General features: G+C 42.9%; 1 protein-coding gene across 1 annotated transcript; it reads right to left on the bottom strand.

Annotated features, from left to right (window-relative positions):
• Positions 1-341: 341 nt before the first annotated feature.
• Positions 342-22,191, bottom strand: LOC120927787 (cell cycle control protein 50C-like). The gene is made up of 7 exons (XM_040338697.1): positions 21,876-22,191; positions 10,590-10,700; positions 8,982-9,092; positions 6,052-6,148; positions 4,916-5,059; positions 1,878-2,087; positions 342-730 (listed from the first exon to the last, which is right to left on the bottom strand). The coding sequence occupies exons 1-7, from the start codon at positions 22,080-22,082 to the stop codon at positions 534-536; spliced, it is 1,077 nt and encodes a 358-aa protein (XP_040194631.1). The 5' UTR covers positions 22,083-22,191; the 3' UTR covers positions 342-533.
• Between the last annotated feature and the right edge of the window lie 5,074 nt (positions 22,192-27,265).

The following is a 27,265-nucleotide window of genomic DNA, read 5'->3' as shown; positions in this document are numbered from 1 at the left end:
TTAAACAAGATACAGAATGCAAATCTTTTGTTGTGGATGTCGTGTGAACATACGGCTGAGGATACAAGCAGAGAGGGGATTCAAACAGGATACAGAATGCAAATCTTTTGTTATAGATGTAATTTTCGCTTTTTTGCCGTTTTCGTTTTGTCGTATTTTCGTCAGATCGTTCGTTCGTATTTGCGGTTGTTCGTTATGCGGCTCATTCGTAATCCCGTCGTTTTCGTATTTTGGTGCTTTAATTTTTTCGTATGTACACATTATTCTGCGGGAATGAAAATGAACATTTTCGTACGAAAATAAAATTCGTACGAACGGGAATGCACATATCTAAAAAATATGAAGCTGGAGGAGTATTCAGTCTTCTGGTGTCCATCCTTAATTGATTTTGGGTGTATTTTACTTTATCAAGAACTGTAATGGGAAACATAGGGAGGCTGCACTCCACATCTTTCTAACTGTGGGTTCCCTTAAAGTATATGTATAAAATTAGCATCAGATAATAGCTGGTGTTATAATTGTGCTACACAGTTCTATCTTTTAGAAAATGGCCTTTTCTTCTTTTTTTGTCTTTGCTTCAGATGCACAGCCAGCATGACAAATGCTGTTAAAATGATGGCAGCTCCAGTCACTGTGTATGCAATTCCCAGGAACATGTTGCTTCCTCCACACCAAGAGAGTGTAGATAGAATTGCATATTTTCTTCCTCCAAACCTTGATACTGGAAAATCTAAGAGTGCAGGTTAAGAACATAATTTATTCCATGCTTTTCTAGTAAAAGAAAGCAGCACCTCTATTCTAGAGTTGTAGCAAGATAACATCTATCACAGCCTTTGTCAGACTTTTTACCTCTGGGGGGGTCAGTAGCAAAAAACATGTGCATGCATTGGCGCCAAGTGGCCAATTTAAACCGAGCATTGACATTGCTGAGTGGTCTTTCAGCTTGTTCCTGTTTGCCTGTGCCCTGATCCATATACTGCTTAACCTCAACCCTCCTCTGGACTTCCGCCTGTCGACCTCGGCCTGGGATTGACCAGGCTCCTGTCTCCCACTCTTGTACCTTGCTGCCCGACTGACTTTGGCTTGTATCCTGTTCCTGCTTTAGTCTCACGTTCCTGTACCTGCACTGCCCATCTGTTGATGACCCCTTGGCTTATGCTCCGGCAATGCTCCTGCCTACTGATCCAGCATCAACGAGTTCCAGTTTTTGGGTGCCTGTCTGGTGATCTACAGCATCGGTTACCTGTCAAGCTTCAGCTGGTGCCACCTGCTATACCGGCCCTCGTGCCACTCTGTGTCCTACACCCCCTGTCATCTCTATCAGGGGTGTTGGACAGGAGGTGCAAGAGAAGCCCCCTCTACAGTTCGATCTCCACCAGGTATGTGACAGAGCTCTAGCTCAGAATGGCTGATCTATCAGGTAGGTAGAAAAATAGCCACAGAGTGAAGGCCAACAGTACTGTAAAGCAGCACTGTAGCTTGACACACCTGGGTCCCTCAGCCAAGGTTCAATCCTCTACCCACTATTCCAGACTCAACTTCACCCACCACTGTAACAATTCCCTGTAGCCAACATACCCACCCCTTTACCACCTTCAAGCTATTTTCAACAAATTACTGAAATATGTAAATATCTCTGCTTCTATTGGTTCAGTAAACTGTTAAAAGGCATTCCTGGTGTGGACCTCTCCTTTCACTAGCATCTACATGGGGATGTCTCCAGGAAAGGAAACTCATGCTCAAGAGGCAAATCAGGATCCATTGGTGGTCAGGCCTAAAGCAGAGCAAGCCTGTAACTGCAGGTTGGTACAGCAGCTCTTTTCCCCCAGTGTCTTTTTATAAAGCTCACACATAACAATCATTCACACAAAGGATACTATAATCTATGACGTAGGTATAATTCCCAGCAGGGAGGCCATTCGAAAACGGTTGTACACGAGAAAGACGACGATAGAGTTTCCTGAAGGACGGGAATGCGGCCACTCTCATCCAGTTTATAAAGTCATCATTTTTGTAACCATTGTTATTGGGATCGTTGGGATCGAGTTCGTAAGCAGGCTTTTGCCAGTTGTGAGGCCTTGCACTTCCTGAAATGAAAGAAAAGTAAATACCTAAACCCACTGAATCTATGAAAATGCACCTTGCCAAATTATTATTATTATTAAAATACAGGATTTATATAAAGCCAACGGTTTGCTCAGCACTTTACAAAATGCCTGGATTTAGGTTTTAGGTTACGCAGCAGTAAGTCTCCAGAACCCATCACTGAAACTCTATTTCCTAATAATTAAAATATTTTTTTATTTGGTCTGATGATTTGCACATTCTGCACAATACTGTAGGTTCTTGCGAAAATTTGAAGTTTAAGAAAAGCCAAAACATAATTAATTTATTTGTTGCTGTCTATATCTGGGGAGATTGACCATATCTGTTGGTCGAGAGCACCACTGTCTCTGGTACAAATAAGTATATGAAAAACAAAACTTTTGAGTTGAAACTGAAACAGTAGGTAAGAGAAAATCTTCAGATAGGAACACTCTTTCTGATGACACCTGTCTAAGGGCCCTTTCACACGGGGCGGACCGTACAGATCCGCCTGTTTTTTTTTTAGGCAGACCTGAACGGGCGCTTCGTGCACCTCTATGGAGCCATGGATGTCAGCGGTGACATGCCTGCTGACATCTCACCCGCCAAAGTATGGCGGAGGAAAACCCTATTTTCTATCCATCTGGCGGATCGGATGACGGCGGACATTGTCATCCGATCCCCCATAGGGGAGAGCAGCGCTCTGACAGGTCGGTCCCTGCACAGTGTGCAAAGACAGACCTGTCATCTCCTGGCTCAGCGGGGATCGACGGAGCGATGGACTACAAGTGATCTGTCCCACCTACCACGGAGGAAGATGGAACTTGTAGGCTTCCCATTCATAGATCCATATGAAAGGATAATGCGGCTGTGCGAGTGGAGCCAGGCACATCCACACTAAATTCAAATATATAATAACAGGTGAAGGTAATGTATGTGGGGGTGGTTTGAGAGTGGAGATATTTGGGCAATGTGACCATAAAATGGGTGCAACACATAACATGATCCCAAAGGAGGGAAATGCCATTAAGCTGGAGTATCTATTCTGGAGTCAGGTACAATCACCTTTCTATCTCTCTAAAAGTGTATATGGTAATTAAAAAAAAGATTTATTAGTTCATGAAGTCCAGCGTTGTCTTGCCTGCAGTAGAAGTTCTCCTTGTACCGTGCTGTGATAGATTTCGGTAATAATGCCTATTTGATAAGATGAGCTTATTCTTTTTGTTATCAGAACCATTAATAATGTTTGATATTTTCTTTATTGTTTATATTGTTGTTTTTGAATTGGGTTTTTCTATATATACGCATGTGTGAAATATATGTATCACAACAAGATTATTTTCCTTGATGAAGATTTTGTCAGATATCAGGAATGATATATATAATGGTTCTTAAAGTTATAAGTACATCTTGGAACTTAAGGTTGACCATACAAGGACATGTTATTAAGAACATATGTAATCCTCTTCCACTCTCCACTCTAAGCCTTTCCTGGATGTTTCATATTGGAGAAGCAATTGTGGAATTTTTCTATAGGAAGTTCCCAGCCCCCATTGCATTCCTAAATGAACTGTGAGCCTGTGTGACTTTTGGAAGAGCTGAAATGAACTCGTAAGGAGAAACCACCCTTCTATATGAATTGACCAATAAAAGACTCACAAGGGTGATGGGGAGGGATTCATGGGTGTGTTGTGTGATATTCTCTCTGTGTTTTAAATAAAGAACCAGCAGGGTTGGCTCTTCCTGTTGGGATTGGAGACAAGAGAGGTGAGATGTGTTCTGTTCATAGATTGCATTTTCTCACTTTATAATTTGAAATCATCCGGCAGCATGGGTAACCCTGAGTTTATCAGGATATCAATTAAGTAATGAGTCCTCATCAGTGCCACTAGGCTTCTGTGCTGCCACCTTGACACTGTCCCTGTGGGAGGCTCTTTCTTCCTGATTTTCATGTGCATGCATGGCACTGGATATTGCACATGCACAGACATGATACAGGTCTCTGCCAGGTCCCAAATACTTCACTTCTGCAGGATGGAAATCGCATAATACCGTTTCCTTCACTGAAACACTGCCTCCTAAGGCCGCGTACACACGGTCGGACAAAACCGATGAAAATGAACCGAAGTTCAGTTTCATCGGACCAAACAGACCGTGTGTATAGGCCATCGGTCTGTTTTCCTACGGTCCAAAATTTTAAAACATGCTTCAAAACCGAACCGATGGACCGCTGCCCGATGGTTAGTACAGAAAAGCATCGGTTCAAAACCCGCGCATGCTCAGAATCAAGTCGACGCATGCTTGGAAGCATTGAACTTCGTTTTTTTCAGCACGTCGTGTGTTTTATGTCACCGCGTTCTGACCCGATCGGATTTTGAACTGATGGTGTGTACACACATCAGACCATCAGGCCACTTCAGCGGTGAACCGATTGAAAACAGTCCGTCGGACCATTCTCATCGGTTTTGTCCGGCCGTGTGTACGCGGCCTTAGGTGTGTGATAAGGACCATCCCCTTGTCATCCTCACCTAAGAGAAGAATCAGGAAGTGGCAGGAAATTATTGGTATTTACTCTGCCAAAAATAATTAAACTATATGCTATTGTGTAAGGGGGGAGGATCGGGGAAACAATGGGGGGTTTCTAATATCATGGACAATGGTCTGCTTTAATATACAGTATAATAGTGTGCCAGGCTGAAGTTTTAGTATTTTTCTTTGATAGAAACAAGCTCATGGTTATAATAACAGCTGTTTGTTGGCTTTCTTAGCCTCCTAGGCATTCTTGAATAGATCCAGTGCCTGTCTTTACTGTTTTTTTTATATACTTTACCTGCAAACGCCTGTTTTAGGTTGTCTTGCGGTTTGGGGTTATTAAACTTCACATTCTTATCAGACCACCATGTGTTTCCTGTCTTGAGTAGAGGGACTGTGATCTTGGTAGAAGAATCAGGAAGATAGAATAGTGATATTGTGTCTAAGGACAATAAACAACATATGTTGAAACATGTGCAAATACCAAAAAATACAAAGTGTGAAAGTATCAAGTGGAGGGAGATAGAAAGTGAATGGCATATGTGTACGATAGAGAGCGAGGGAGATAGAGAGACTGCGAGATGGCCATTGAAATAGGTACAGATTTCATTGGGTAAGTGCCAGTAGTGTGGACTATATTAGTATAACATAAAAATTATTTATATGATCTAAATCAGCCTTTCTCAACCAGGGTTCTTGTAAAATCCTCAGGTTCCTCCAGGAGTTTTTACCCCCCCCCCCCCTATCTGATGGTGCCTGCATAATTTTGAATCCAAACCCACTTGGCAGAGCCAGTGCCATAACACCAATGTGCTTTTTAGCCAACTGTAATGCCGCGTACACACGACCATTTTTCATGTCATGGAAAAAAAACGTAATTTTTCTTGACGTGATTCCTCTCAAGCCTGCCTTGCATACACACGATCGTGATAAAAAAATGCTCTAGCAAAGTGACGTACAACAGCACTATAAAGGGGAAGTTCCACTCGTATGGCGCCACCCTTTGGGCTGATTATGCAAATTGCCCTTCTCATAACTTGCTTCTGAGCATGCGCATTTTTTTCCCCATCATTAAAGCGTACACACGTCCGTTTTTCACAACGAGAAAAACGGCGAGAAAAAATAGAGCAGGTTTCTTAAATTTTAATGGCCATTTTTCGCGTCGAGAAAAATACTCTGGAGCCCACACACGACCGATTTTAATGACCAATTTAAGAAATGGCATTTTTCTCATCATGAAAAACAGTCGTGTGTACGCGGCATTAGGGTAGCATTCTGGCTATCGAAGTAAGGTGGGCATTTTTCACACTGACCCTTAATAAATGAATTTTAGCAGGGGTTCCTTGAAAAAAAAAAAAATTTCAAGGGTTTCTTTGGGGTAAAGGGTTGAGAAAGGCTGCACCAGATATATTATATGATCACTCTTCAGCTCACCATTAAACATACTGTTGGCAATAGCACCGCAGGGAGCCATTGGGGTTCCATTATTGTAAGCTGAAAATGGGGCACAATAGCTGAGTTTTTGGATGCTCTGAAAAAATATATATACAAAGGTCAGTTTAAAATGTTTGGCTTTGGTATTAATTACAAGCAGTTTTTTTTTATAAAAAGTTGTTGAACTACTATTTAGTTTTTTTTGTTTTCTACCTTTTTTTTTTATAAAAAAAAATGACTGAAAACTGTAGTAGATGTATATTCATACCAACTGCTTTATTGAGACAAACAAGTAGTTTAATGTAGCTATATATCTTCTTTATAGTATGATGTTTCTCTGCAAGGAGCAAATGGTTGTCCTTCAGAACGTGACTTCTGCCACTTCCAGCCAGAGTAGGGTGACCACGTGTCCCGGATTGCCCGGGACAGTCTCGCATTTTGCAGGTCTGTCCCGGGCACCTTCATTCCAGGACAATACAGTGTCCCGGAATGAAGCTGACACAGCTACACCCCCGGACAAATCTGATGCCCCCAAAAAAGGCCTCCACATCACTGCTTTACTCACTGACAGTACTTACCCTGGCCGGGAATTCCTGGAGGAGCACAATCCCTGCCCCCTGCTTGTGATTGGAGAAATCATAAATCCCGCCTCTTGTGTCCAATCACTGTGCTGTGATTCGTTACAGCACAAGCTGATTTTTGGGAAGGGGGGGTGTCCCTGAATGGTAGTTTGGAAATGTGGTCACCCTAAGCCAGAGCGATCTCTATACAGTGGATGCTGCATCTAAACAGTGCCGTGTTGTGGACAGCCTGGTACGTTGGTAAGTTTATCGCAAAACATTCAGTACATTTTCCTATCCCCTCCCCAGAGGAACTACTCTAACGTGAACAAAGAATTTATCCTGAGTATTTTAATGTGAACTGATCTTCTCTTTTGTCCATGAAGGGCAAAGTAAACAGATCAGTTACCTCCATCTCCTTCCCGGCTGCATATACCCATCTTTCCTTTACTTCCCCGATGCTCACACATGACGGGTGACATCACGGCTCCCTCTGAGCGCCAACAATAACTGAGACTATGTATAGCGATTCTTGCTGCTATAGAGAAATACCCTACATGGAAGAGCTGGTGAGGCGAGTATAAAGTTGTCGCGGGAGGCGTTTACACAGACATACTTCCCTCTGAATCGGCAAGGTGTCAGCATTTCTTTAAATTGACAGACTCCACCTGAATATTCAGCTTTAATTTTCACATAAACTATTTTAAGTTCAGCCTGAGCTTTTTAGGCTGGGCTTTTCTTATGGGTCACAGGAGTGCAATTAGTTTTGCACTCCTGTGACCTGTTTTTAGCGGAGAGCGGTCTGAAGTCTGCTCTCTGCTGACGTCACCAGGATCAGTCCAGGCAGTGAGTCTTCCTGACTTAGGGAGTCTGGATTCGCCAGCTGCCTGGACTGATGGCAGCCTCAGCAAGCCACTGAGATGCTTAGACAGCAGGAGAGCTGCTGACTGGCAGGCAGCAGCTCTTTGCTCAGGGGGGAGTAAGAACCGAGCCATAATTGGTGTTCAGTGGCTCGGTTCGCAGTGAAGAGGCGGCTGAGGACAGATGCAGCATCCACCTAGGTAAGTGTGAATCTTAAAAAAAAAAAAACATGCTTCTCGTTTAATACTTCAGAAAGGTCAAGATCTAAATTTCAACAGCTGTATTCTTAAAGGCTACGTTCACTTTTGTTCACCTTTTTTCCAGCTCCCTATGTACCAGTATAGTATTAATGTACTTTTTTGCCAAAATAAAACAGCTTTCCATTTATTATACGCATTCTTACTTTACTGTCCTTATGGCCGTTTCAAAACACTGCTCAGTTACTTGTGCCTAACCCCCTAGACAGACTTTAGGTCATGACACAGGAAGGAGTTGACCAGCTGAGGGTAGATGATGCAGGGTGTGTGCTAATGAGATCAGCTGGTCAAACCCTTCCTGTCCAGGAAGTAAGGCAGAAGTAATTGAGCAGTGTTTTGAAACATCCATAAAGACGGTGGGTTAAGCGGCGTATAATAAATGAAACACTGTTTAAAATTGGCAAAAGAAGTACATAAATGCTATATTGGTACATAAAAGAGCTGGAATTTAGAAAAAAAAAGTCAACTTATCTTTAGTATGAATCTATACTGAAGCCTGTTTAACATATTATTGGAGTTTATGGATGTCTACTTTTGATTTATTTGTGTATCCCTGATAAAATAAATGTATGCTAGCTGATGATATTATTGCACTTTCCAATGTATCATTTTCCAAGACGACGTAACTTCAACGTGACTGTCCTGTGATTCATGAAGTGAGGAGTGGTGAGTAATTCTTGGTTTATCACACTTTTACAGCACTTCGTTCCTGTAGATATCATTGCACAACAAGAGCTTTATAAACAGTTTTCTCTTGAAACTGCCTTTCTATAGTCATGGTGTATAGATCTGATCCAGCCATAAATTCACATTGAGCCTTTAGATACCTTTTTTGATGTATGTATGACACAAAGTTTCAAGACAAGTCCCAGCTCATTGATTTCAATGGCACCCGTTCCAATCTATGCGACTTAAAGCTACAGCGACTTTGAAAAGGTACCTGCAATACTTTGATGCGACTTTGATCCAGTAAGTGTAAATTTGGATCAAAGTTACACTCAAATGGGTGCTGATCTGTGGTCTGAAGACCACTACACTTTTATTTTTATTTTATTTTTACAAAACGAACAGTGTCTTACTTCTACATTTTTGCTATGAGGTATGTTGGCAGCCTACTCAAAATGTCTTAATGCAATGCACACAGTGACATGATGTGCGTCAACTTGTGTGTGTTGCCACACTGGAATAGTGTGATCATAGTCTTATCTTTTTATACTTCTTCAAAGAATTCATATAAAGATTAGAAACCAACCTCCGTATTAGTTACATTTCTCCCAAGTAATTGGGCATCATATTTTGATATTACATATCGGCGATTATTCTGGAAAAAATTGCTGAGTCCATAATACATAAAGACATCCCCCTGCAGAAAAAGAAACATCCTGTGTTAAAATAATGAACTTTAGCACTGAAGTTAGGCTTTAAAGCAGTTTTTTCCAACCTTTTTTCATTCAAGGCACCCTTTAAAGCGGGGGTTCACCCAAAAATAATTTCTTTTAACATTACATTCAGCCGAGTTGTCAGAATGACATTAGGCTGTTTTTTTTTATTTCATTGCCGTACATACCGTATTTTCACCTTTGCTTCCGGGTATGTAATCTGCGGCACTGGGCGTTCCTAATTGATTGACATCCTTCCGACCGGCGCATACAGTGCGTCACGAGTTGCCGAAAGAAGCCGAACATTGGTGCGCAGGCGCCTTATAGAGCCAACTCGCAGTCCGGCTTCTTTCGGCAACTCGTGACGCGCTGTATGTCAATCAATTAGGAACACCCAGTCCCGCAGATTACATACCCGAAAGCGGCGGTGAAAATACGGTATGTACGGCAATGAAATAAAAAAAAACAGCCTAATGTCATTCTGACAACGCGGCTGCATGTAATGTTAAAAAAATATTTTGGGGTGAACCCCCGCTTTAAAATGATGCACAATCTTGAGTGCCGATTAAGAATGGTAGGGGAAGGGCAAATAAGGATGCTGTGCCCGGCAGCCTCCTTATTAAATGACATCATTAGTTATTAGGACGCCGGCGGCTAGAAGGTTGTAGAAGTTTGTAATGGTACACGATGAAACCTTTGGCTTTGTGAAACTGAAAGGCAGACTTAAAGGGGTTGTAAAGGAATTTTTTTTTTTCATAATAAGCATCCTTTACCTGCAGACATTCCTCTTTTCACTTCCTCATTGTTCGTTTTTGCTCAGAAGTTGCTCTATTTCTTCTCTGTTCTGTTCACTTCCTGCTTGTCTGATTTTACTGACCACCGTGAAGGGAGGCTTTACTGCGGCGGTCAGTAACGTGCTCACCCCCTCCTGGGAACTACATCTGTGCGGCAGGACGCTCTCTACGTGTTAGAGACTTCAAGGAGGTGTGATTTACTGGGCGTGCCGCAATTCATACTGGGAAATGTAGTTCTTACATGAACAAACGATGCAAACCAGGAAGTGAATGAGAGAATAGAAACTAGAATGCCGGAGGTGATATAGATGAAGTAATTTAATAGGTATTTACTTGTTTTTTAACAGAATCATTACACTATTCTGGCTGTCTACCTTGCAGACATTAATTTTAGGCAAAATTTTTTTTTCCTTTAGTGACCCTTTAATCCTACAATTTTTGGGCAATTTTTAGTCATTTTGCCAAGGCACCCCTGACTAAACCTCAAGGCACCCTAGTTGAAAAAGACTGCTTTAAAGCTTTGCTTCTACAGTATGTCTGATAGTGTAAAGTTATACATATATATAAGTGGAAGAAGAAATATTTACTGATTATATATACACTCTCTGCGTACTTTGCACTTTGGCAATCATAATTTTTGCTGTACAGTATTATGCTTTCTGTAGCAGATATGCTGTATTTACTTACCGGGAAGTTCTCTTTCACACTGAAGTTGACAGTACAGCTGCATGGCTTCTCTGAATTGGAGGAATTCAGTCTCAGTTTTGTACATTCTGAGCAACTATCAGAATAATTTATCTGCGAAAAGAGAATAGCAGAGGGGTAACCAATACACATGCGCCCTGATGCCATTACCCACCTTAGTTATTAAACAAAAATGTTTTAGCTTCTTAAAGAAAAAACTAAGTTGAAAAAACTTTCAGAAATATTAAGAAATTATGGAATAAAATGGAACCCATCTCGGAGTATATAAACTATGAAGGTGCAGGCATCAGTATCTGTCATTATTATCCTTGCCTGACTCAAGCCTCATACACATGGGCCAGAATCTTCTTGCCAAGAATCTCGTCAGGAAAATCAACGTTTTTTTCCTGACGAGATTCTTGGCAAGAATCTGTTGCCGCCCGAGTGTACACACACTCCTTTCAAAATAACCGCAGTTCTTTTGAAATGCAATAACGCGGTGACGTCATCGTGTACGACGAGAATGCGCTCGTCACATTCGATGCCGTTACCGCCATCTTGCTTCACCCTACCTTTGCCGTTGAAGCTACCGCAAATGTGTCAAAGTCATTTTGAGCATGCGCGGGTTTCCATGGTGACAGGTAAGTATACATACACTCGGGTTTCTCGTCGGGAAACAGGCCGACAAGAATCTCGACGGGAAAATAGAGAGCAGGATCTCTATTTCCCTCGTCGAGATTCTGGGCAGATTTCCAGACGAGAAACCTGAAAGCCTCGTACACACGCTCGGTTTACAGGGCAGAAGTACTAACCACTAAAGCCTCATACTCACGCTCGGTTTTCTCGGCAAGAACCAGCAAGAAAACTGCTGGCAGAGCTGAGAAAACTGAGCATGTGTACGAGGCTTTAGTGGTTAGTACTTCTGCCCTGCTGTAGTGGGGCCCTTAGTTCAAATCCCAACCAGGACACTACCTGTATAGAGTTTGTATGTTCTCCCTGTGCTTGTGTACTGTAGGTATCCTCCCACACAACAAGGACATTATGGTAGGTTAATTATCTCCTGTCTAAACTGGACTTAGCATGTGAGCTAGGGACCTTAGATTGTAAGCTCATTGAGGGCAGGAACTTATGTGAATATACAATATGTAAATGGTAATGGTATATAAATACATTTCAGGCTGCACGTATGGTCTGGTCTTTGATTCAGTACTAGTGAAGCAAGAATAGGAATAAAGGCCCAAAAGCATGTTTTTAAAAAAAAAGCAGTGGTGAAGTTGCCATTAATGACTACATTTTATAGCTAGCTTCACACCTATGCACTGTTGTAGTGCATGGTAAAAATGTGCGTTTTACATGTGTTACTACATAGCACATGCACAGATGTTAAAATCATCCGGTTTATGTGTGTTGTGGTGTTTTAACAACCAATTTAATATTTATATACAGTACAGTATATGTGTATATATATATATATATATATATATATATATATACACACACACACACACACACACACACATACTAGGAAAGCAGCCCAGTATTTAATGCAATTAAAATAAGTTTATTCTGGAACAAAGATACAAGGTAAGTCTCCATACAGCGTACACTGAAATAACAGTTTTAGGATTCCCTGCTCCTTTTTAAGTTCAGCGGATGTACTGGTTGTGTAAGTAGGCACTACACATTTTACTGAATAGGAAGAGGAAATACATAATCTATATCAGTGTTTCTCAACCTTTTTTCATTCAAGGCACTCTTTAAAATTAGAGACAGTCTCAAGGCACCCCATTCTAAAATTTAAAAAACTGTTCTAATGCCGCGTACACACGGTCGTTTTTCGGCATGAAAGAAAACGTTGTTTTTCAGCATGTCCAAAAAACGAAGTTTTCCCAACTTCATCATTAAAAACGATGTTGCCCACACACCATCGTTTTTGAAAAATGATGAACAAAGCGCGGTGACGTACAACACGTACGACGGCACTCTGAAGGGTAAGTTCTATTCGCCTTTGGGCTGCTTTTAGCCGATTCCTTGTTAGAAAAAGACGATTCACGCTTTTTTGTCTGTTACAGCGTGATAAATGTGCTTACTACATTATGAATGGTAGTTTTACCAGAACGAGCGCTCCCGTCTCTGGGCATGTGCGGGTTTAAAATGTCGCTTTAGCCCACACACGATCATTTTTAACAACACGAAAACCGACATTTTAAAAAACGACGTTAAAAAATGCAGCATGTTGTAATTTTTTATTGGTCGTTTTTCAGAAGCCGAAAAACGTTGTGAAGCCCACACACGATCATTTTAAATGACGTTTTTAAAAACATTGTTTTTTTTCATGCCGAAAAACGACCGTGTGTACGCGGCATAAGAGTTCTACAAAATGCAGCAACATCCACACGTAGATATCCAACGTTAGAAGTGATTTATTTTTTCAAAGCAAATACACTTTTGCACACTGGTACTGACTAATATTCCTATGTTTCTCTTCTCCTGCCTCGTACACATGACCGGTTTTCCTGTCGGGAAAACTGCCATGAGAGCTTTTGGCCGGGAAAACTGGCCGTGTGTATGCTCCATCGCAGTTTTCCCGACGAGAAAACTGCCGAAAAAAAAAAAAAAAAGAGAACCAGCTTTTTTTTTTCCCGTCGGGGTTCCCCGCGGACTTTTTGGTCTGGTAAAACTAGCGTTCGGAATGCAGATAGCACATTAGTCACGATGCAAATGATTGCATCGTTTAATGCAGCGCATGAAAAGAGAGAATTGTCTCTCACCAAACTTTTACTAACACGAGGATCAGCAAAAGCAGCCCCAAAGGATGGTGCCGTTTGAATGGAACTTCCCCTTTATAGTCCCGTCGTTCTTGTTGTACATCACCGCGCTTTGGACAGGCGGTATGTGGCCTGAACTTGTGTATGCTAGGCAGGCTTGAGAGGAATTCAGTTGGGGAAAACGTAGATTTTTTTTCCTGCCAAGAAAAATGGTCGTGTGTACGAGGCATCCCTCAATTCTCTCTGCTGTGAAGGCAACAGGCATTCTCTTTATCAACTTATGGCATCATTGGTTGTTAGGAGAAAATCCTGGACTGCCGCACTCCTTAAAACGATGTCTTTATTGTACAAATAAAATCCAAAAAATAACCAAAGCGATGCAGTCAAAATCAAGTGAACAACAGGAAAAAGCTGGCTGACATGTTTCACATCATGTGATGCTTAGAGCCGGTTCACACAGGGGCAACACGACTTTGGGAGACAACTTGGACACGACTTGAGTATGAATCTTAAGGCAACTTACAAGGCAACTTCAAGTTGCCTCCAGGACAGTACAAGGCAACTTCAAGTCGCCTCCAGGACAAGAGGCTTTCCAGTGGCCAATCAAACAACAATCAGCTCTGTGGGAGGGAGGGGTTTGCCTGAGAAATGTATGTTATGTTCCTGTATTGTTGCTTCAGTCAGTGATCAGACTTCTGAGGCAACTTCCATTGAAATCAATGGGTACAAGTTGCCTAGAAGTCGGATTGAAGTAGTACAGGAACCTTTTCTGAAGTCGGAGCGACTTCAGTAGTATGTATTAAGACAGCTCCATTCACTTCTATTGATTTTCTCAACCACAGAACTTGGGACGACTTGGGGCAACTTTAATTCGGATCCCAGGCCGGGAAAACTGGCCGTGTGTATGCGTGAATCGGCTCTTACTCGTAGCTACGAGTAAGCATCACATGATGTGAAACATGTCCGCCACCTTTTTCCTGTTGTTCACTTAATTTTGACTGCATTGCTTTGGTTATTTTTTGGATTTTATTTGTACAATAAAGACACCGTTTTAAGGAGTGCGGCAGTCCAGGATTTTCTTCTATCCAATGCACCTGTGCATAGCCAGTAACTTTTTGGTTTAGTGGGACGGAAGCAAAGCCAAGGGAGCAACAGTTTTTAGAGCGGTATCATTTCTCACATCATTGGTTGTTAGGCTGCCAGTGTCTAAAAAAGTTGTAATGGTGCATAATGAAAACCTGTCACTCTGTGTAATTAAAAGGCAGGCTTGATCCACCTGCTGGCTTGTATACAATGTTTGATCAATTTTTAGGCACCCCTGAAGAAACCTCAAGGCATCCCACAGTGCCTGGGAACCCTGGTTGAAAAAGGCTGATCTAAATCATTGCTAAGCAATCAGCGTACAATACCTAACATAGTCATACGAGGGATCTTCAAAAAGTTTTGCCACTTTTATATTTTCGTTGGAAACGTTGAGGGCCGGAGTAGTAGTCATTGGTCGTGTCTGAGAGTGTCATGTGACTAGTCTGTCAAGCCAGCTGATCTTGCAGTTTAGTATAAGAGTTGTCACGCTGTGGTGAAGATGGCTGCGAAACGTATAAAAATAAAAAGTGAAGAAACCTTTTGAAGAACCCTCATACAAATAAAGATTACATGTAATACACAGTAACCAGAAAAAAAAAAAAGAATGTTAAACCAAATTAAATGCCTAAGGAGGGAAACAAACAAAAGAAACATTCTCACAGTTCCCATTTTTTCTAGGCAAGAAACCTTGTGGGTTTTTCTGTAAAATGTCTCAAGGTTGGTAATAATGGCTATTTCTGAGGTACTGTGAAATGATGGTGGGCTATCCTTTCTTTTTTCTTCTGTGTCGTTTCCCCTCTATTGAGTACACCGCAAGGGCAGATCAAAATATAGATCAAGTATGAGGACTGGCATGTGACTTTCTGATCTAGTATTCTTCCCCAGAACTGCCATGTCCAAAATTGTTATCTGTAAGATCCAGTTCACACTAGATGCATTTAAGTGCAGTTCTGTGTGCTTTTTTTATGCATAAAATGCATGCACATTGTTTTCCATGTATTCCAATGGCTCTAGTTCACACCATGCAGTCAGTTTCCGGTGCAGAAACTGACGGGAAACTGACTGTATGGTGTGAACTAGAGCCATTGGAATACATGGAAAACACTGTGCATGCATTTTGTGCAGAAAAAATGTGCACGGAACTGCATCTGGTGTGAACTGGCCCTAAACATAGAGGGACATAGAATGCATCCCAGACTGGGAATGAACCACATAGTTTCAATTAATTTTAATATCACAAAGTGTTGTAGCGCCCCCTTACTTTCAGTATGGGCACTACGCTAAAGTTAGTAGGGAATGGGAGAGTTACCTTGCTCCCATTCACTATTTGTTTAAATTTTGGGACTTCTGTCATTCCAGAAATGTCCACTGGGTCAGTCTGTGGTCCACAGATGCAATGTCATCCCTGGCCAGCAGTTGGCGCCAGAGGGGTTCTGGCAGAGTAAGTTTCTCCAGCAGCCAATCAGAGGAGCTTTTCCCTCGTGGGGCGTGCTGGAGAGAAGTATATCTGTGACAGGTGTCATGTGTTCTAAAATCTTCGCGGGGTCCCCGTTCCAGGTGCAGCATCCACCTTCAGGGTGCGCGCATCAATGGACCCTGCCGGCGTGGCCCACCTGGCCATAGTTGCAGACTACTTGGGACCTCATCCGGAGGTACAAGGGGACCCCAGTGACTGGCTGGGTACCCAGTTCTATTGAAAGGATCCCAGGCTGGGTGCCATTCGATTGGGGAGTCGGTTTGAGGAGGACCCGGAGGCAGGTCGTCCAACAGAGCCTGAACAAACCAATTGGGGCCCGGTGACCAGAGTACTGAAAGGTATGTTTGCTGTCATCTGGCGACCAATGCAGAAATCTACTGGGAGGATTCGCTCCATCTATCTATCTAGCTCAGTTATTGTAATTGGCCTGTGGCAGAGGCCCGAATCGTGCCTGTGAAAGTGGCCTGTTCCTCCCAGAAATCCTAAGTGGCGTCTCGGCTGCCAGGCCTGTAAAGAGAGGTCTGTCCGTTGGCACTTTACCCACTCAGTTGGAGTGGCGACGAGTTACAAATTGGTACTATGCAGAGCAGTACTGACTGCTCTATTTAATATCCAGGCCTGATACTGCAAGGTTCTTCCTCTCTCTCTATTCATCAACTTTGTCCTTCCCAATTGATGTTGACGTTGGCCGTGTTGGCCTGGAAAATAAAGCATTGGAAAAAAACTTTATTCACTGTCTGGACCTTCGCTCACTGTTTGTTTCTACAATTACACCCCTAGACAACGCCAGGGTAACTTAATAGGCCGATCCCAAATTCAACCAGCGGCTCCTTCGGGGGTAGCGCTACAGTGTTTTTTTAAATCTGCCTTCCCAAGCCAGAGTCTTTTATGTTGCATGAAACTAATATCGATTACAACAGTGCAAAATGTGCTCTACGAAAAGTAAGATTTTTGTCGTACGATTCTGGAAAAACGTACCGGTGTGCGTAGCTACATATCTCAAATGATGTCAATACGTGTGACCCCTGTGTCCTTCTGATTTATTTTTGTGTTTCCGATCATGTGTGGTGTTCGTCTATCAATTTTTAGCGGACGCATACTGTACTGGTTAAACAATTGTCGTATGATGGGCTGTCGTCCATCGTGTTTGTCTCTTTGGATTTTGTTGGACGGACTGTGGTGATCGGCTGTCGAAAGCTGTGTACTAACGATCAGATTATCGAACGATCTATCCGAAAGCGTCTTTTATCATTCGATAATCGTATCGTGTGTACGAGGCACAGAGTACCAATTTCATCTAAAGGCTTCAATGAGAATATACTGTAATTTTGAAATGTTGGGATAGACAATAGATAAAGTATGACATTGTTTCTTAATTATGGAAAATTATGGAAAAAGTCTACTTGCTGAAGCCATGATACTGGGTAGTAAACAGAATTCCTTTAGGCTTAAGCCTCATACACACACGGTCAGACTTCAAACAAACTTTTCTGTGGATTTTTGTTTGAAGGGCATTGGCCGTGAACTTGGTATGTGTACACACACGGCAGGACTTTTTTAACAAACTTTCCCAAAATCAAGTGTTTTTTCAGCTCTTTACCGCCACCCTTTGGTCAACTTCTGCTATTGTTGGTTGATTTTAACATTGGTTCTGAGCATGCGTGTTTGTACTTTGGACTAAAGTCCAATGGACTTCTGTACACACAATAGGATTTTGTACCGTAGGACTTTTGTCCGTTTGCAGAGCGAACTTTTGTCCAAAAAAAAAAAACGAAAAAGTTTGTCCGATGGAGCGTACACACGGTCAGATTTGTTTTAAAACTTGCTAATTGTGTTACACGTGTGTGTATGCATATGGCCTGGCACATTACTCCCCCTGCCGTCACAGTGAAAGAGAAGTGTGTAAGCTCTTCTATTATGGGAGAGCTGGTAAAAGGGAGATCTTTCCCATCTCCCCACTGCTACACAGAGCAATATTGCTAATGCACACTAGATGATTAGGGTGTGCCCAGGCACACCCAGCAAACCCTGTGTGCACGCCTATGGTTTCCATGCATTCTCCTACATCAGTCTAATGCCCTGTACACATGATCGGTTCGTCTGATGAAAATGGACCGATGCACCGTTTTCATCGGACGAACCGATCGTGTGTGGGCCCCATCAGTTTTTTTCCCATCGGTGAAAAAAAATAGAACCGGTTTTAAAATTTTCGTATGGCTAAAAAAACGATAGAAAAAAAGATCGTCTTTGGGGAAATTCATCGGTCAAAAATCCATGCATGCTCAGAATCAAGTTGACGCATGCTCGGAAGCATTGAACTTCATTTTTCTCAGCACGTCGTTGTGTTTCACGTCACCGCGTTGGACACGATCATATTTTTAACTGATGGTGTGTAGGCAAGACTGATGAAAGTCAGCTTCATCGGATATCTGATGAAAAAAACCATTGGTTCTTTTTCATCAGACGAACCGATCGTGTGTACAGGGCATAACATTTCTCTATTAGGGTCATGGTTTAGCTATGCCTTTCACCTACATTGTATTTATTTTTCTTTAGCCACGTAGTTAGTGTCATAATTTGTATGGCAGTACAAATGCTTTATTTTATAGTTATACATGATATATTACCCCTATAGCTACTTGGAAGATACTACTCCACATTATCACAGAACACCATCTGGATATTTCTATCCTTTTGGGATGGGTTTGTGTTCCCCTCTCTGGACTCAAAGCTCCCAGGACAGACAATTCTCCTGGCCCTCATTTCTCAGCGTCATAGTTTTGACCTAGGCTGCTGTGTAAGTGTTATGGAGATGTTTTTGCTTAACTTCTTTGGCTCCTCTCTGTTATTTGGGTCAACCATTAGACCTCATTGATACATATTTATACATACATTAATTTTTTGCAGATATATCATGCACCCGCTCCTGAAGAAGTGGAGAAAATCCACGAAACGCGTAGAGCATATTGATGCAGATATGTTTCCTTTAAACTAGTCCATATTCTGTTACTTTCAATTCCTGCAACTTTTTTTTATTTTAATATGGAGTACATATTGGCTTATAATATTCTAATATGTAATGTGCTATCATGCTTTTTCTACCAAAATGTGTGATTTTATGTTCACATTTTATTATATTATCTACATTCCTGTATATACATATTGCTATGCTGTCTGACAATAAATATGCTTTTTTCTTTTGAATTTGGTTAACAAATTTGGTAAAATTTTCACTCATTTTACAAGCTGCTATGTATTACTTGAGGGATGGTCTTTTCATTGTATGTTAGGTATTGCAGGCTGGATTCTTATCGATGATGCGGAGGACATACTGTGTTTCCTCTTCCTATGTAGACATATGTGTAGTGCTTACCTAATTTTTTTGGAGGATTTCCTTGCTGACAAAACCTAGTGGTGGGGAGGAAGTACTGCAAGGGACAACCCTGTATTTCAGCAAAGGCTGATTTTTTAAAAATCTTTACTTTACCTAGAGTTCCACAGACCTATCAGGGTATGGGATTTGATTTTTTTCTGCCTCCTTTCCTCCCCCCTTATGATCGGACAGTAAAGGAGAAGCAGCACACTGATGAGCTGATCTCTCTGTCACTCTGTTCTGTCCTCCTTTAAGCATTCTCCTTGTTCTCCAGCACAACTGATTGGCTAAATGCGCTGCTTCCCCTTCCACCTTTGATCTCTGTTGCTCAGACTATACAGCAGACAGCAAGAGGCTGACACCAAGTCAAATTCAGGTATGTACACTGCTAATATTTAAAAGGGAAACGTGGCCAAAGCTTTTTTTGCCACACTTCTCATGTGGGTCACACGATTGCACTTACTTGTGCTCTCCTATGACCCAGAATCAGTCTACAGTGGGCGACGTCACAGAACAGTCAGATGTCCAGTTCACTCAGTTCTTTGGCTTAGAGCTGGCGGGTGACAGCTACAGCATCAGACCGATGCTGCAGCATGGAGGTAGGCATGTATGTTTATTTTTTTTTACCAACCCCAAAAGTAAATATATTTCAAGATATATTAATAATTACAGAGCTAAATAAATTTTCATTTGTATGTCAAAATTTGCCTAGAGTCTAGCCTTAAAGCGAAGTTCCAGTCCCCAATTCTATTTTTTTTTTATTCTCTTCGTCAACTTGCTCCACTTAAAGCGGAGTTCCACCCATACAAAAAAGTGTAGCTGCTGACTTAATAATCAGAGACTCACCTGTCCCACAGTCCAGCAATGCGGGCGAATGAAGCCCCGCTCCTCTCCGCTGGCATTCTGACTATGGGCATTTGCGAGCCGTGCTGCGCAGTGATTGACTGGGAAATCTTCTGGGATCTTTGACGTGTCCCAGAAGATTGCAGGGAGGCAGGGGGAGAGGTGAACTTCCTTCCAAAACTGCAGAGCCCCGGGAGGAAGTGGGAGCTGGATGACTCTAAAAAGAGGGTATCTGCTATCCCCCCCAAAAAAATGACATGTCAAATGTGGCATGTCAGGGGCTCACCTTCACTTAAAGCGGAAGCTCCATTTTTGGGTGGAGTTTAATTTAATATGCACTCTTTAGATAGTGTTACGAATGTAGTCCTTTTTATTTACATTTTATAGAAGTACCTGGATCTTGGAAGCTGGCAGGGTCCATCCCCACTGTGGGTGTCTGGAGCCCTCCTGTATCTATTTCCAGGAATCTATGCAGCTGGCTACCCATCATGTACCTCCCGATCTTGCGCCTGCACAGTAAAGCCATCGCGTGGTGCTTGTTCCTCCTGACATGTTGCCATAAAATTTCTGTATTAGCCCCCTAGGACTCCTGGTATACACGATGCGGATATCCCAGGTGTCCATGGGAAGAACCTAATGACGTAATCTCCTAGGTGGAGGGACCAGGAAGTGCTCCACAAGATCAGAAATGACATATTAATATATGCTCTGTGGGAGGGAGTGAGCAAGCTTGGACACTACCAAGATCTTTACCCAATCAGATTGACTTGACAATATCTTAAAATAAAACTATAGTTGATATCCGCTATGAAATTGCCACTTCCATCAACAAGTAGGAATCTCCAGGTGCCTGCATATCATGTTCATTATAGTATTACAAAACATTGGTGTGTTCTGATATAAAATAGTTATCTCTGATCTTTTTTGGTCACTTGCTTGGGCTGCTTTTCTTCTGCACCTCACTATTGGCCTATCACTGAGATGGATGCTCTCACTAACCATTAGTGAGGTATAGCAAGTGACAGTTTAATGAGTTGTCAGTGAACACGGGTTTACTGTGATAAATAGGTAATATAGGTCTTACTTTCATGATGTTAAGTAAAATGTTTTACCAACGACAGAGAAAATTTCAGTAGGAACGTGCATTAACTAATATAAAGGGATTGAATGTCATGCCCCGTACACATGATCCGATTTTCCCTCGGAAAAACCTTGGATGGTTTTTCCGATGGAATTCCGCTCAAGCTTGGCTTGCATACACACGGTCACACAAAAGTTCTCTGAACTTTCGACCGTCAAGAACACTGACATAAAACACTACTACGAGACGAGAAAATTAAGTTCAATGCTTCCGAGCATGCGTTGAATTATTTCCGAGCATGCATCAGAATTTTGCGCGTCGGAATTGCTACAGACGATTGTATTTTCCGAACGGAATTTTTTCTGTGGGAAAAATTGAGAACCAGCTCTCAATCTTTTGTTGGCGGAAATTCCGACAGCAAAAGTCCGATGGAGCATACACACGGTCGGAATTTCCATGCAAAAGGTCACATCGGACTTTCGCAGTCGGAAAATCCGATCGCGTGTACGGGGCATAAGATATGGCATTATTATTCTACATACTAAATTAGATAATTCTGTGTATTATTGACTGAAAGTAACAAACCCTTCCATGCATTTCAAGGTCCTATTTGCATTTTGGCTGTGCTACACTTTTACAAATGATTTGTTAATGTTTTACTCACCCATATTTCTTTAACATTTGTCGTTGCTACAATCCAACTGATCCCCACAGCCAGACAAAAGAGTCCAATGATGAAGAAAGTGCTCAGCACAGACTCGGCAGTTAGCAGAGGTCTCCAGGCTGGTAGTCTCTGCTGTTTGATGGCCGTATTATCAGGACATTTGGATACTGGGAGGTCCTCCTTCTCTTCCTTTTTCTTTTTTCCCATCTTTTACCAGCTCCTGGGGTCTTGTGCTTCCCGATATGAAAAATCATACACAGTGCCCGCTCTTTGGTGTCTGTCTCAGATAAGTGGAGTGAATCTTTATTGAACTTCCTGGAATTACTGATTAACTCCAATGGGCTGGCATTGCTCTCACTGTATGCATAGAATACCTGTTCACTTTATTAGTCATTGTCTTCTGGCACAGTGAACTTTGCTCATGTGTAGGCCAATCGATAGGCTATACCACTGTGTGTATGTTTGTTTTATAAAGCTTTTTATGATTGCTACTTTACACTCCTTACACATTATTGCAGCTACTAAAGAGAAACACATACTTGTTTAACCACTTTCTTACTGGGCACATATACCCCCTTCCTGTCCAGGCGAAATTTCAGCACTATCACGCTTTGAATGACAATTGCGCGGTCGTGCGACGTGGCTCCCAAACAAAATTGACGTCCTTCTTTCCCCACAAATAGAGCTTTCTTTTGGTGGTAGTTGATCACCTGTGTGGTTTTTATTTTTTGCGCTATAAACAAAAATAGAGCGACAATTTTGAAAAAAAACACAATATTTTTTACATTTTGCTATAATAAATATCCCGTTAAAAAAAAACTTTTTTTTTTCAGTTTAGTCCGATACGTATTCTTCTACATATTTTTGGTAAAAAATCGCAATAAGCGTATAGTAATTGGTTTGCGCAAACATTATAACGCCTACAAAATAGGGGATAGAATTATTACTTTTTTTTTATTATTATTTTTTTTACTAGTAATGGCGGCAATCTGTGATTTTTGTCATGACTGCGATATTACGGCAGACACATCGGACACTTTTGACACATTTCTGGGACCATTCAAATTTATACAGCGAACAGTGCTATAAATACGCACTGATTACTGTATAAATGTGACTGTCAGGGAAGGGGTTAACACTAGGGGGCGAGGAAGGGGTTAAATGTTTACCCTAGGAGTGATTCTTACTGTGGGGGGAGGATACTGACTGGGGGAGGTGACCGATGGTTGTCCCTTTGTACAAGGGACGCACCATGTGTCTGCTCTCCCTAACAGGACGTGGATCTCTGTGTTTACACACAGAGATCCACGTCCCTGGCTCTATGACTGCCGGGTGCCAGGTGGATATCGCGGCCGCCAGGCACGCGCATCGGCACCTGTATGACGCGGCGGTAAAAAGACGGCCTCCCGGCAGATTAGAGCCACCTTGCAGCCGTAAATAGTTGGCCGCCGGGTGGCTAGTGGTTAAAAAAAAGCCTATTATCTAGAAATGATGATGCTATTACAGAGCACCACTATGAAGTAAATTTAATCTCTTTTATAGACATATTTGACACCCCTTTTACAGCAGTTTGTTAGGAACCCCAAGTAACCTATATACATTACATTATCTTCAGGGAAAAAAACTCTCAGCAGACATTTAGAAGTTTAATGGACAGGTTGGATTTTTCAGTTGACCAACAACTATTGTATTCTGAAATGCGGATCACCCCCCCCCCCTGCCATAACACACTGGTCAGCGATCACAGCCTTTTGCTGAGTGCTGATCAGCTGCTTTTTTTCCAGAATGCTCGTTTGACAGAAGCCGGTTGTAACATCAGCTTCTGTTGAACAAGGACCTGTACACACGAGCCAAATGTCTACTGGTTTCTACGATACCGGCTGATTTTGGCCGATATTCGCCTCGTGTTTACGGGGCTGTAGAGGTTTGGCCCACACCTGAGCCCAAGAGCAACCAGATTCCCACTGGTCAGCAGCAGCGCAGCTAGTTTACAGTAGAAAATATCTTTAATTTAATGCAGCATATATAATGTTCACAGGACCGTGCATAAAATCGCAATGATGAGTAAAAGCAAAAGCAGAAAACATGTGCATAAAACTGACTGATTGTATAATTTCAAAGTTTTGCTGTCTTGGTGAAAAACTACCGGTATAGCTACAGACATTCAAGATCCAGTCGTTAGATTGTTTAGATGGTAGAAAAAGATGGCTTTAGCCCACTATCAGCTGAAAATGGGTCACAGGAGTGCAGAACAAACTGCACTCCTGTGATCCATAGGGGAAGTAAGGCCAAAAAAGCTTTGGCTATACAGTACTCCTCCTTTAACCACTTCGATACAGGGCACTTTCGCACCTTCCTGCCCTGGCCACTTTTCAGCTTTCAGCGCTGTCACTTTTTAAACGACAATTGCGCTTTCATGCTACGCTGTATCCAAACCAAATTTTTAGAATTTTGTTCCCACAAATAGAGCTTTCTTTTGGTGGTATTTGATCACCACTTTTTTGCTAAACGAATAATAAAGAAAAAAGGGATTTTTATTAACAGCTTACCTGTAAAGTCCTTTTCTTGTAGTACATCACGGGACACAGAGCAGCATAGCCATTACATATGGGTTATATAGTGTACCTTCAGGTGATGGACACTGGCACTCTCCGACAGGAAGTTCCCTCCCTATATAACCCCCACCCATAGTGGGAGTACCTCAGTTTTGTAGCAAGCAATATGCATCCCAAAATTCCCCATAAGAGGGGTGGGAGCTCTGTGTCCCGTGATGTACTACAAGAAAAGGACTTTACAGGTAAGCTGTTAATAAAAATCCCTTTTTCTTTATCGTACATCACGGGACACAGAGCAGCATAGCCATTACATATGGGATGTCCCCAAGCAATGCTCCATGAGGGGAGGGAGACAACCAGAAAAAAACAAACAGGAGGTGCCACCGGACAAGAGGAAATTAAACTGCGGCCCGTAGTACCGCCTGCCCAAAGGCTGAATCAGCGTTCCTCCTAACGTCCATTTGATAAAATTTTGCAAATGTGTGGACAGATGACCAGGTTGCTGCCCTGCAGACCTGAGCCATAGAGACCTGGTGATACGCTGCCCAAGAGGCACTTATAGCTCTAGTGGAATGAGCCTTAACCGATAAGGGTGGACTCTTCCCCTTCAGGCCATAGGCCTGAATAATCGTCTGCCTAATCCACTTAGCAATAGTGGCCTTAGACGCTGCCTGGCCCTTTTTGGGCCCTTCCGGCAGAATGAATAAGACGTCCGTCTTACGAATCTGGGCTGTAGCTTCCAAGTAAATCTTTACAGCTCTAACTACATCCAAGGAATGTAGTAACCTCTCTTCCTTAGAAGAAGGCTTTGGAAAAAATGATGGAAGAATCACATCTTGATTAAGGTGAAAATTTGATACCACCTTAGGCAGGAAGGACGGAAGCGGCCGCAAAACGACCCTGTCCTTATGCAATAATAAATAAGGTGCCTTACATGACAAGGCTGCCAACTCCGACACTCTTCTGGCGGATGCCATGGCCACCAGAAACACTAGTTTCCTAGTCAAAAGGACCAAAGGGATCGCGGACAAGGGCTCAAAGGGCTGCCTTTGCAAGGCCGATAGAACCAAATTTAGATCCCAAGGATACAGGGGAGCTTTAATCGGGGGATTCACCCGAATAACACCTTGTAAAAAGGATTTCATTAAGGAATGGGCAGCCAAAGATCTCTGGAAGAAGACCGACAAGGCAGACACCTGCCCCTTGATTGTGCCGACCGCCAAACCTTTTTCCACTCCCAACTGTAAAAACTCCAGGATTCTCCCAATGGTATATTTGCGGGGATCCCATTTCCTGGTTTCACACCAGGTAATATAGGCCTTCCACACCCTATAGTATATTAACCTGGAAACTGGTTTTCTTGCGTTTATAAGGGTGGAAACGACCTGCCCTGAAAGGCCTCTGTTTCTGAGAATCAGGGACTCAGCCGCCAGGCCGTTAAATTTAGGGCCTGTAAGGCAGGGTGGTAGAATGGCCCTTGTGAGAGGAGGTCCGGACGTAGAGGGAGGACCCAAGGCTCCTCTACGGTCATCCTTTTTATCAAGGAGTACCAAGGTCTTCGGGGCCACGCTGGGGCCACTAGAATCGCTGGCTTGCGTTCCCTTTGAATTCTGTGAAGAAGACGGGGTAGCATCCGTATTGGAGGGAAGGCATAGATTAGCGCAAACTGATGCCAAGGACACACCAAGGCATCTGTCCCGCAGGCCAATGGATCCCTCGTTCGAGAGACAAAGTTTGCTACTTTGGCATTGAATCTGGACGCCATAATGTCCACCTCCGGAGTACCCCACTTCCGGCAAATGACCTGGAACACTTCGGGATGGAGGGACCACTCCCCTGGGGACATCTGTTGGCGGCTGAGGAAGTCCGCTTGCCAATTGTCCACCCCGGGGATAAAGATAGCTGAGATGCAGGGGACATGGGCTTCTGCCCATGAAAAGATCCGATCTACCTCCCTTTGGGCTGCCTGACTCCTGGTGCCACCCTGGTGGTTTATATAAGCTACGGCAGTGGCATTGTCGGATTGTACCCTTACTGGGGAGCCCTGCAGAACCTCCGTCCAGCCCAAAAGAGCCAACCGAGCTGCTCGGATCTCTAAGACATTTATGGGTAGGGCTGATTCTGCCCTTGACCATTTCCCCTGTAGGGTTAAATCGTCTAGGACTGCACCCCAGCCTGATAGGCTGGCATCCGTGGTTACTATCCTCCATGAGGGGGGACTGAACGATCTTCCTTTCAGAAGATTTTTTGTGACTAGCCACCAACACAGACTCTGCCTTACCGCATAGGGAAGGGAAATGGGAAGATCCAAGGCCTGGAGTCTTTTGTCCCAGGCCGTGAGAATTGCTCTCTGTAGCCTCCGAGAATGGATCTGGGCATAGGGCACTGCCTCGAAGGTGGCCACTAGCTTTCCCAACAGGCGCATGCAGAGGCGTATAGATGGCCTTGTGCTGCTTAGGACTATGTGGATTAACTCCCTTATCGAGTCCACTCTGGACTGGGGCAGGAAGATCCGTTGTTGTCTTGTATCTAAAATCAGACCTAGATACTCCAACCTTCTTGTGGGCTGTAAAGCCGATTTGTCCCGGTTTAGAACCCAACCCAGGGACTCTAGGCAGTTTACTGCTAGCAACACTGCCCGATTTAAGCCGGCCGCTGAGTGGTCGACTACCAGAAGATCGTCTAGGTAGGACATGATCAGAATGCCCTGTTCCCTTAAGATGGCTAATACGGGGGCCAGGATCTTCGTAAAAACCCGAGGGGCCGTGGCTAGTCCGAACGGAAGAGCCACGAACTGATAATGCCGATAGTTTAGGGCAAAACGCAGATACCTGT

This window comes from Rana temporaria, chromosome 2 (genome assembly GCF_905171775.1).
Source record: "Rana temporaria chromosome 2, aRanTem1.1, whole genome shotgun sequence".
Taxonomy (NCBI): domain Eukaryota; kingdom Metazoa; phylum Chordata; class Amphibia; order Anura; family Ranidae; genus Rana; species Rana temporaria.
Note: the sequence above shows the minus strand (reverse complement) of the source record. Positions and strands in the feature narration are given on the sequence as shown.

Excerpts from the sequence above, each read along its gene's own strand:
- LOC120927787 (XM_040338697.1), bottom strand. The coding sequence starts at position 22,082 with ATGGGAAAAAAGAAAAAGGAAGAGAAGGAGGACCTCCCAGTATCCAAA. Across the intron at positions 10,701-21,875 it reads CAAATGTTAAAGAAATATGG|ATAAATTATTCTGATAGTTG; the intron begins GTGAGTAAAACA and ends CTCTTTTCGCAG. Across the intron at positions 2,088-4,915 it reads CCTAAAACAGGCGTTTGCAG|GAAGTGCAAGGCCTCACAAC; the intron begins GTAAAGTATATA and ends CTTTCATTTCAG.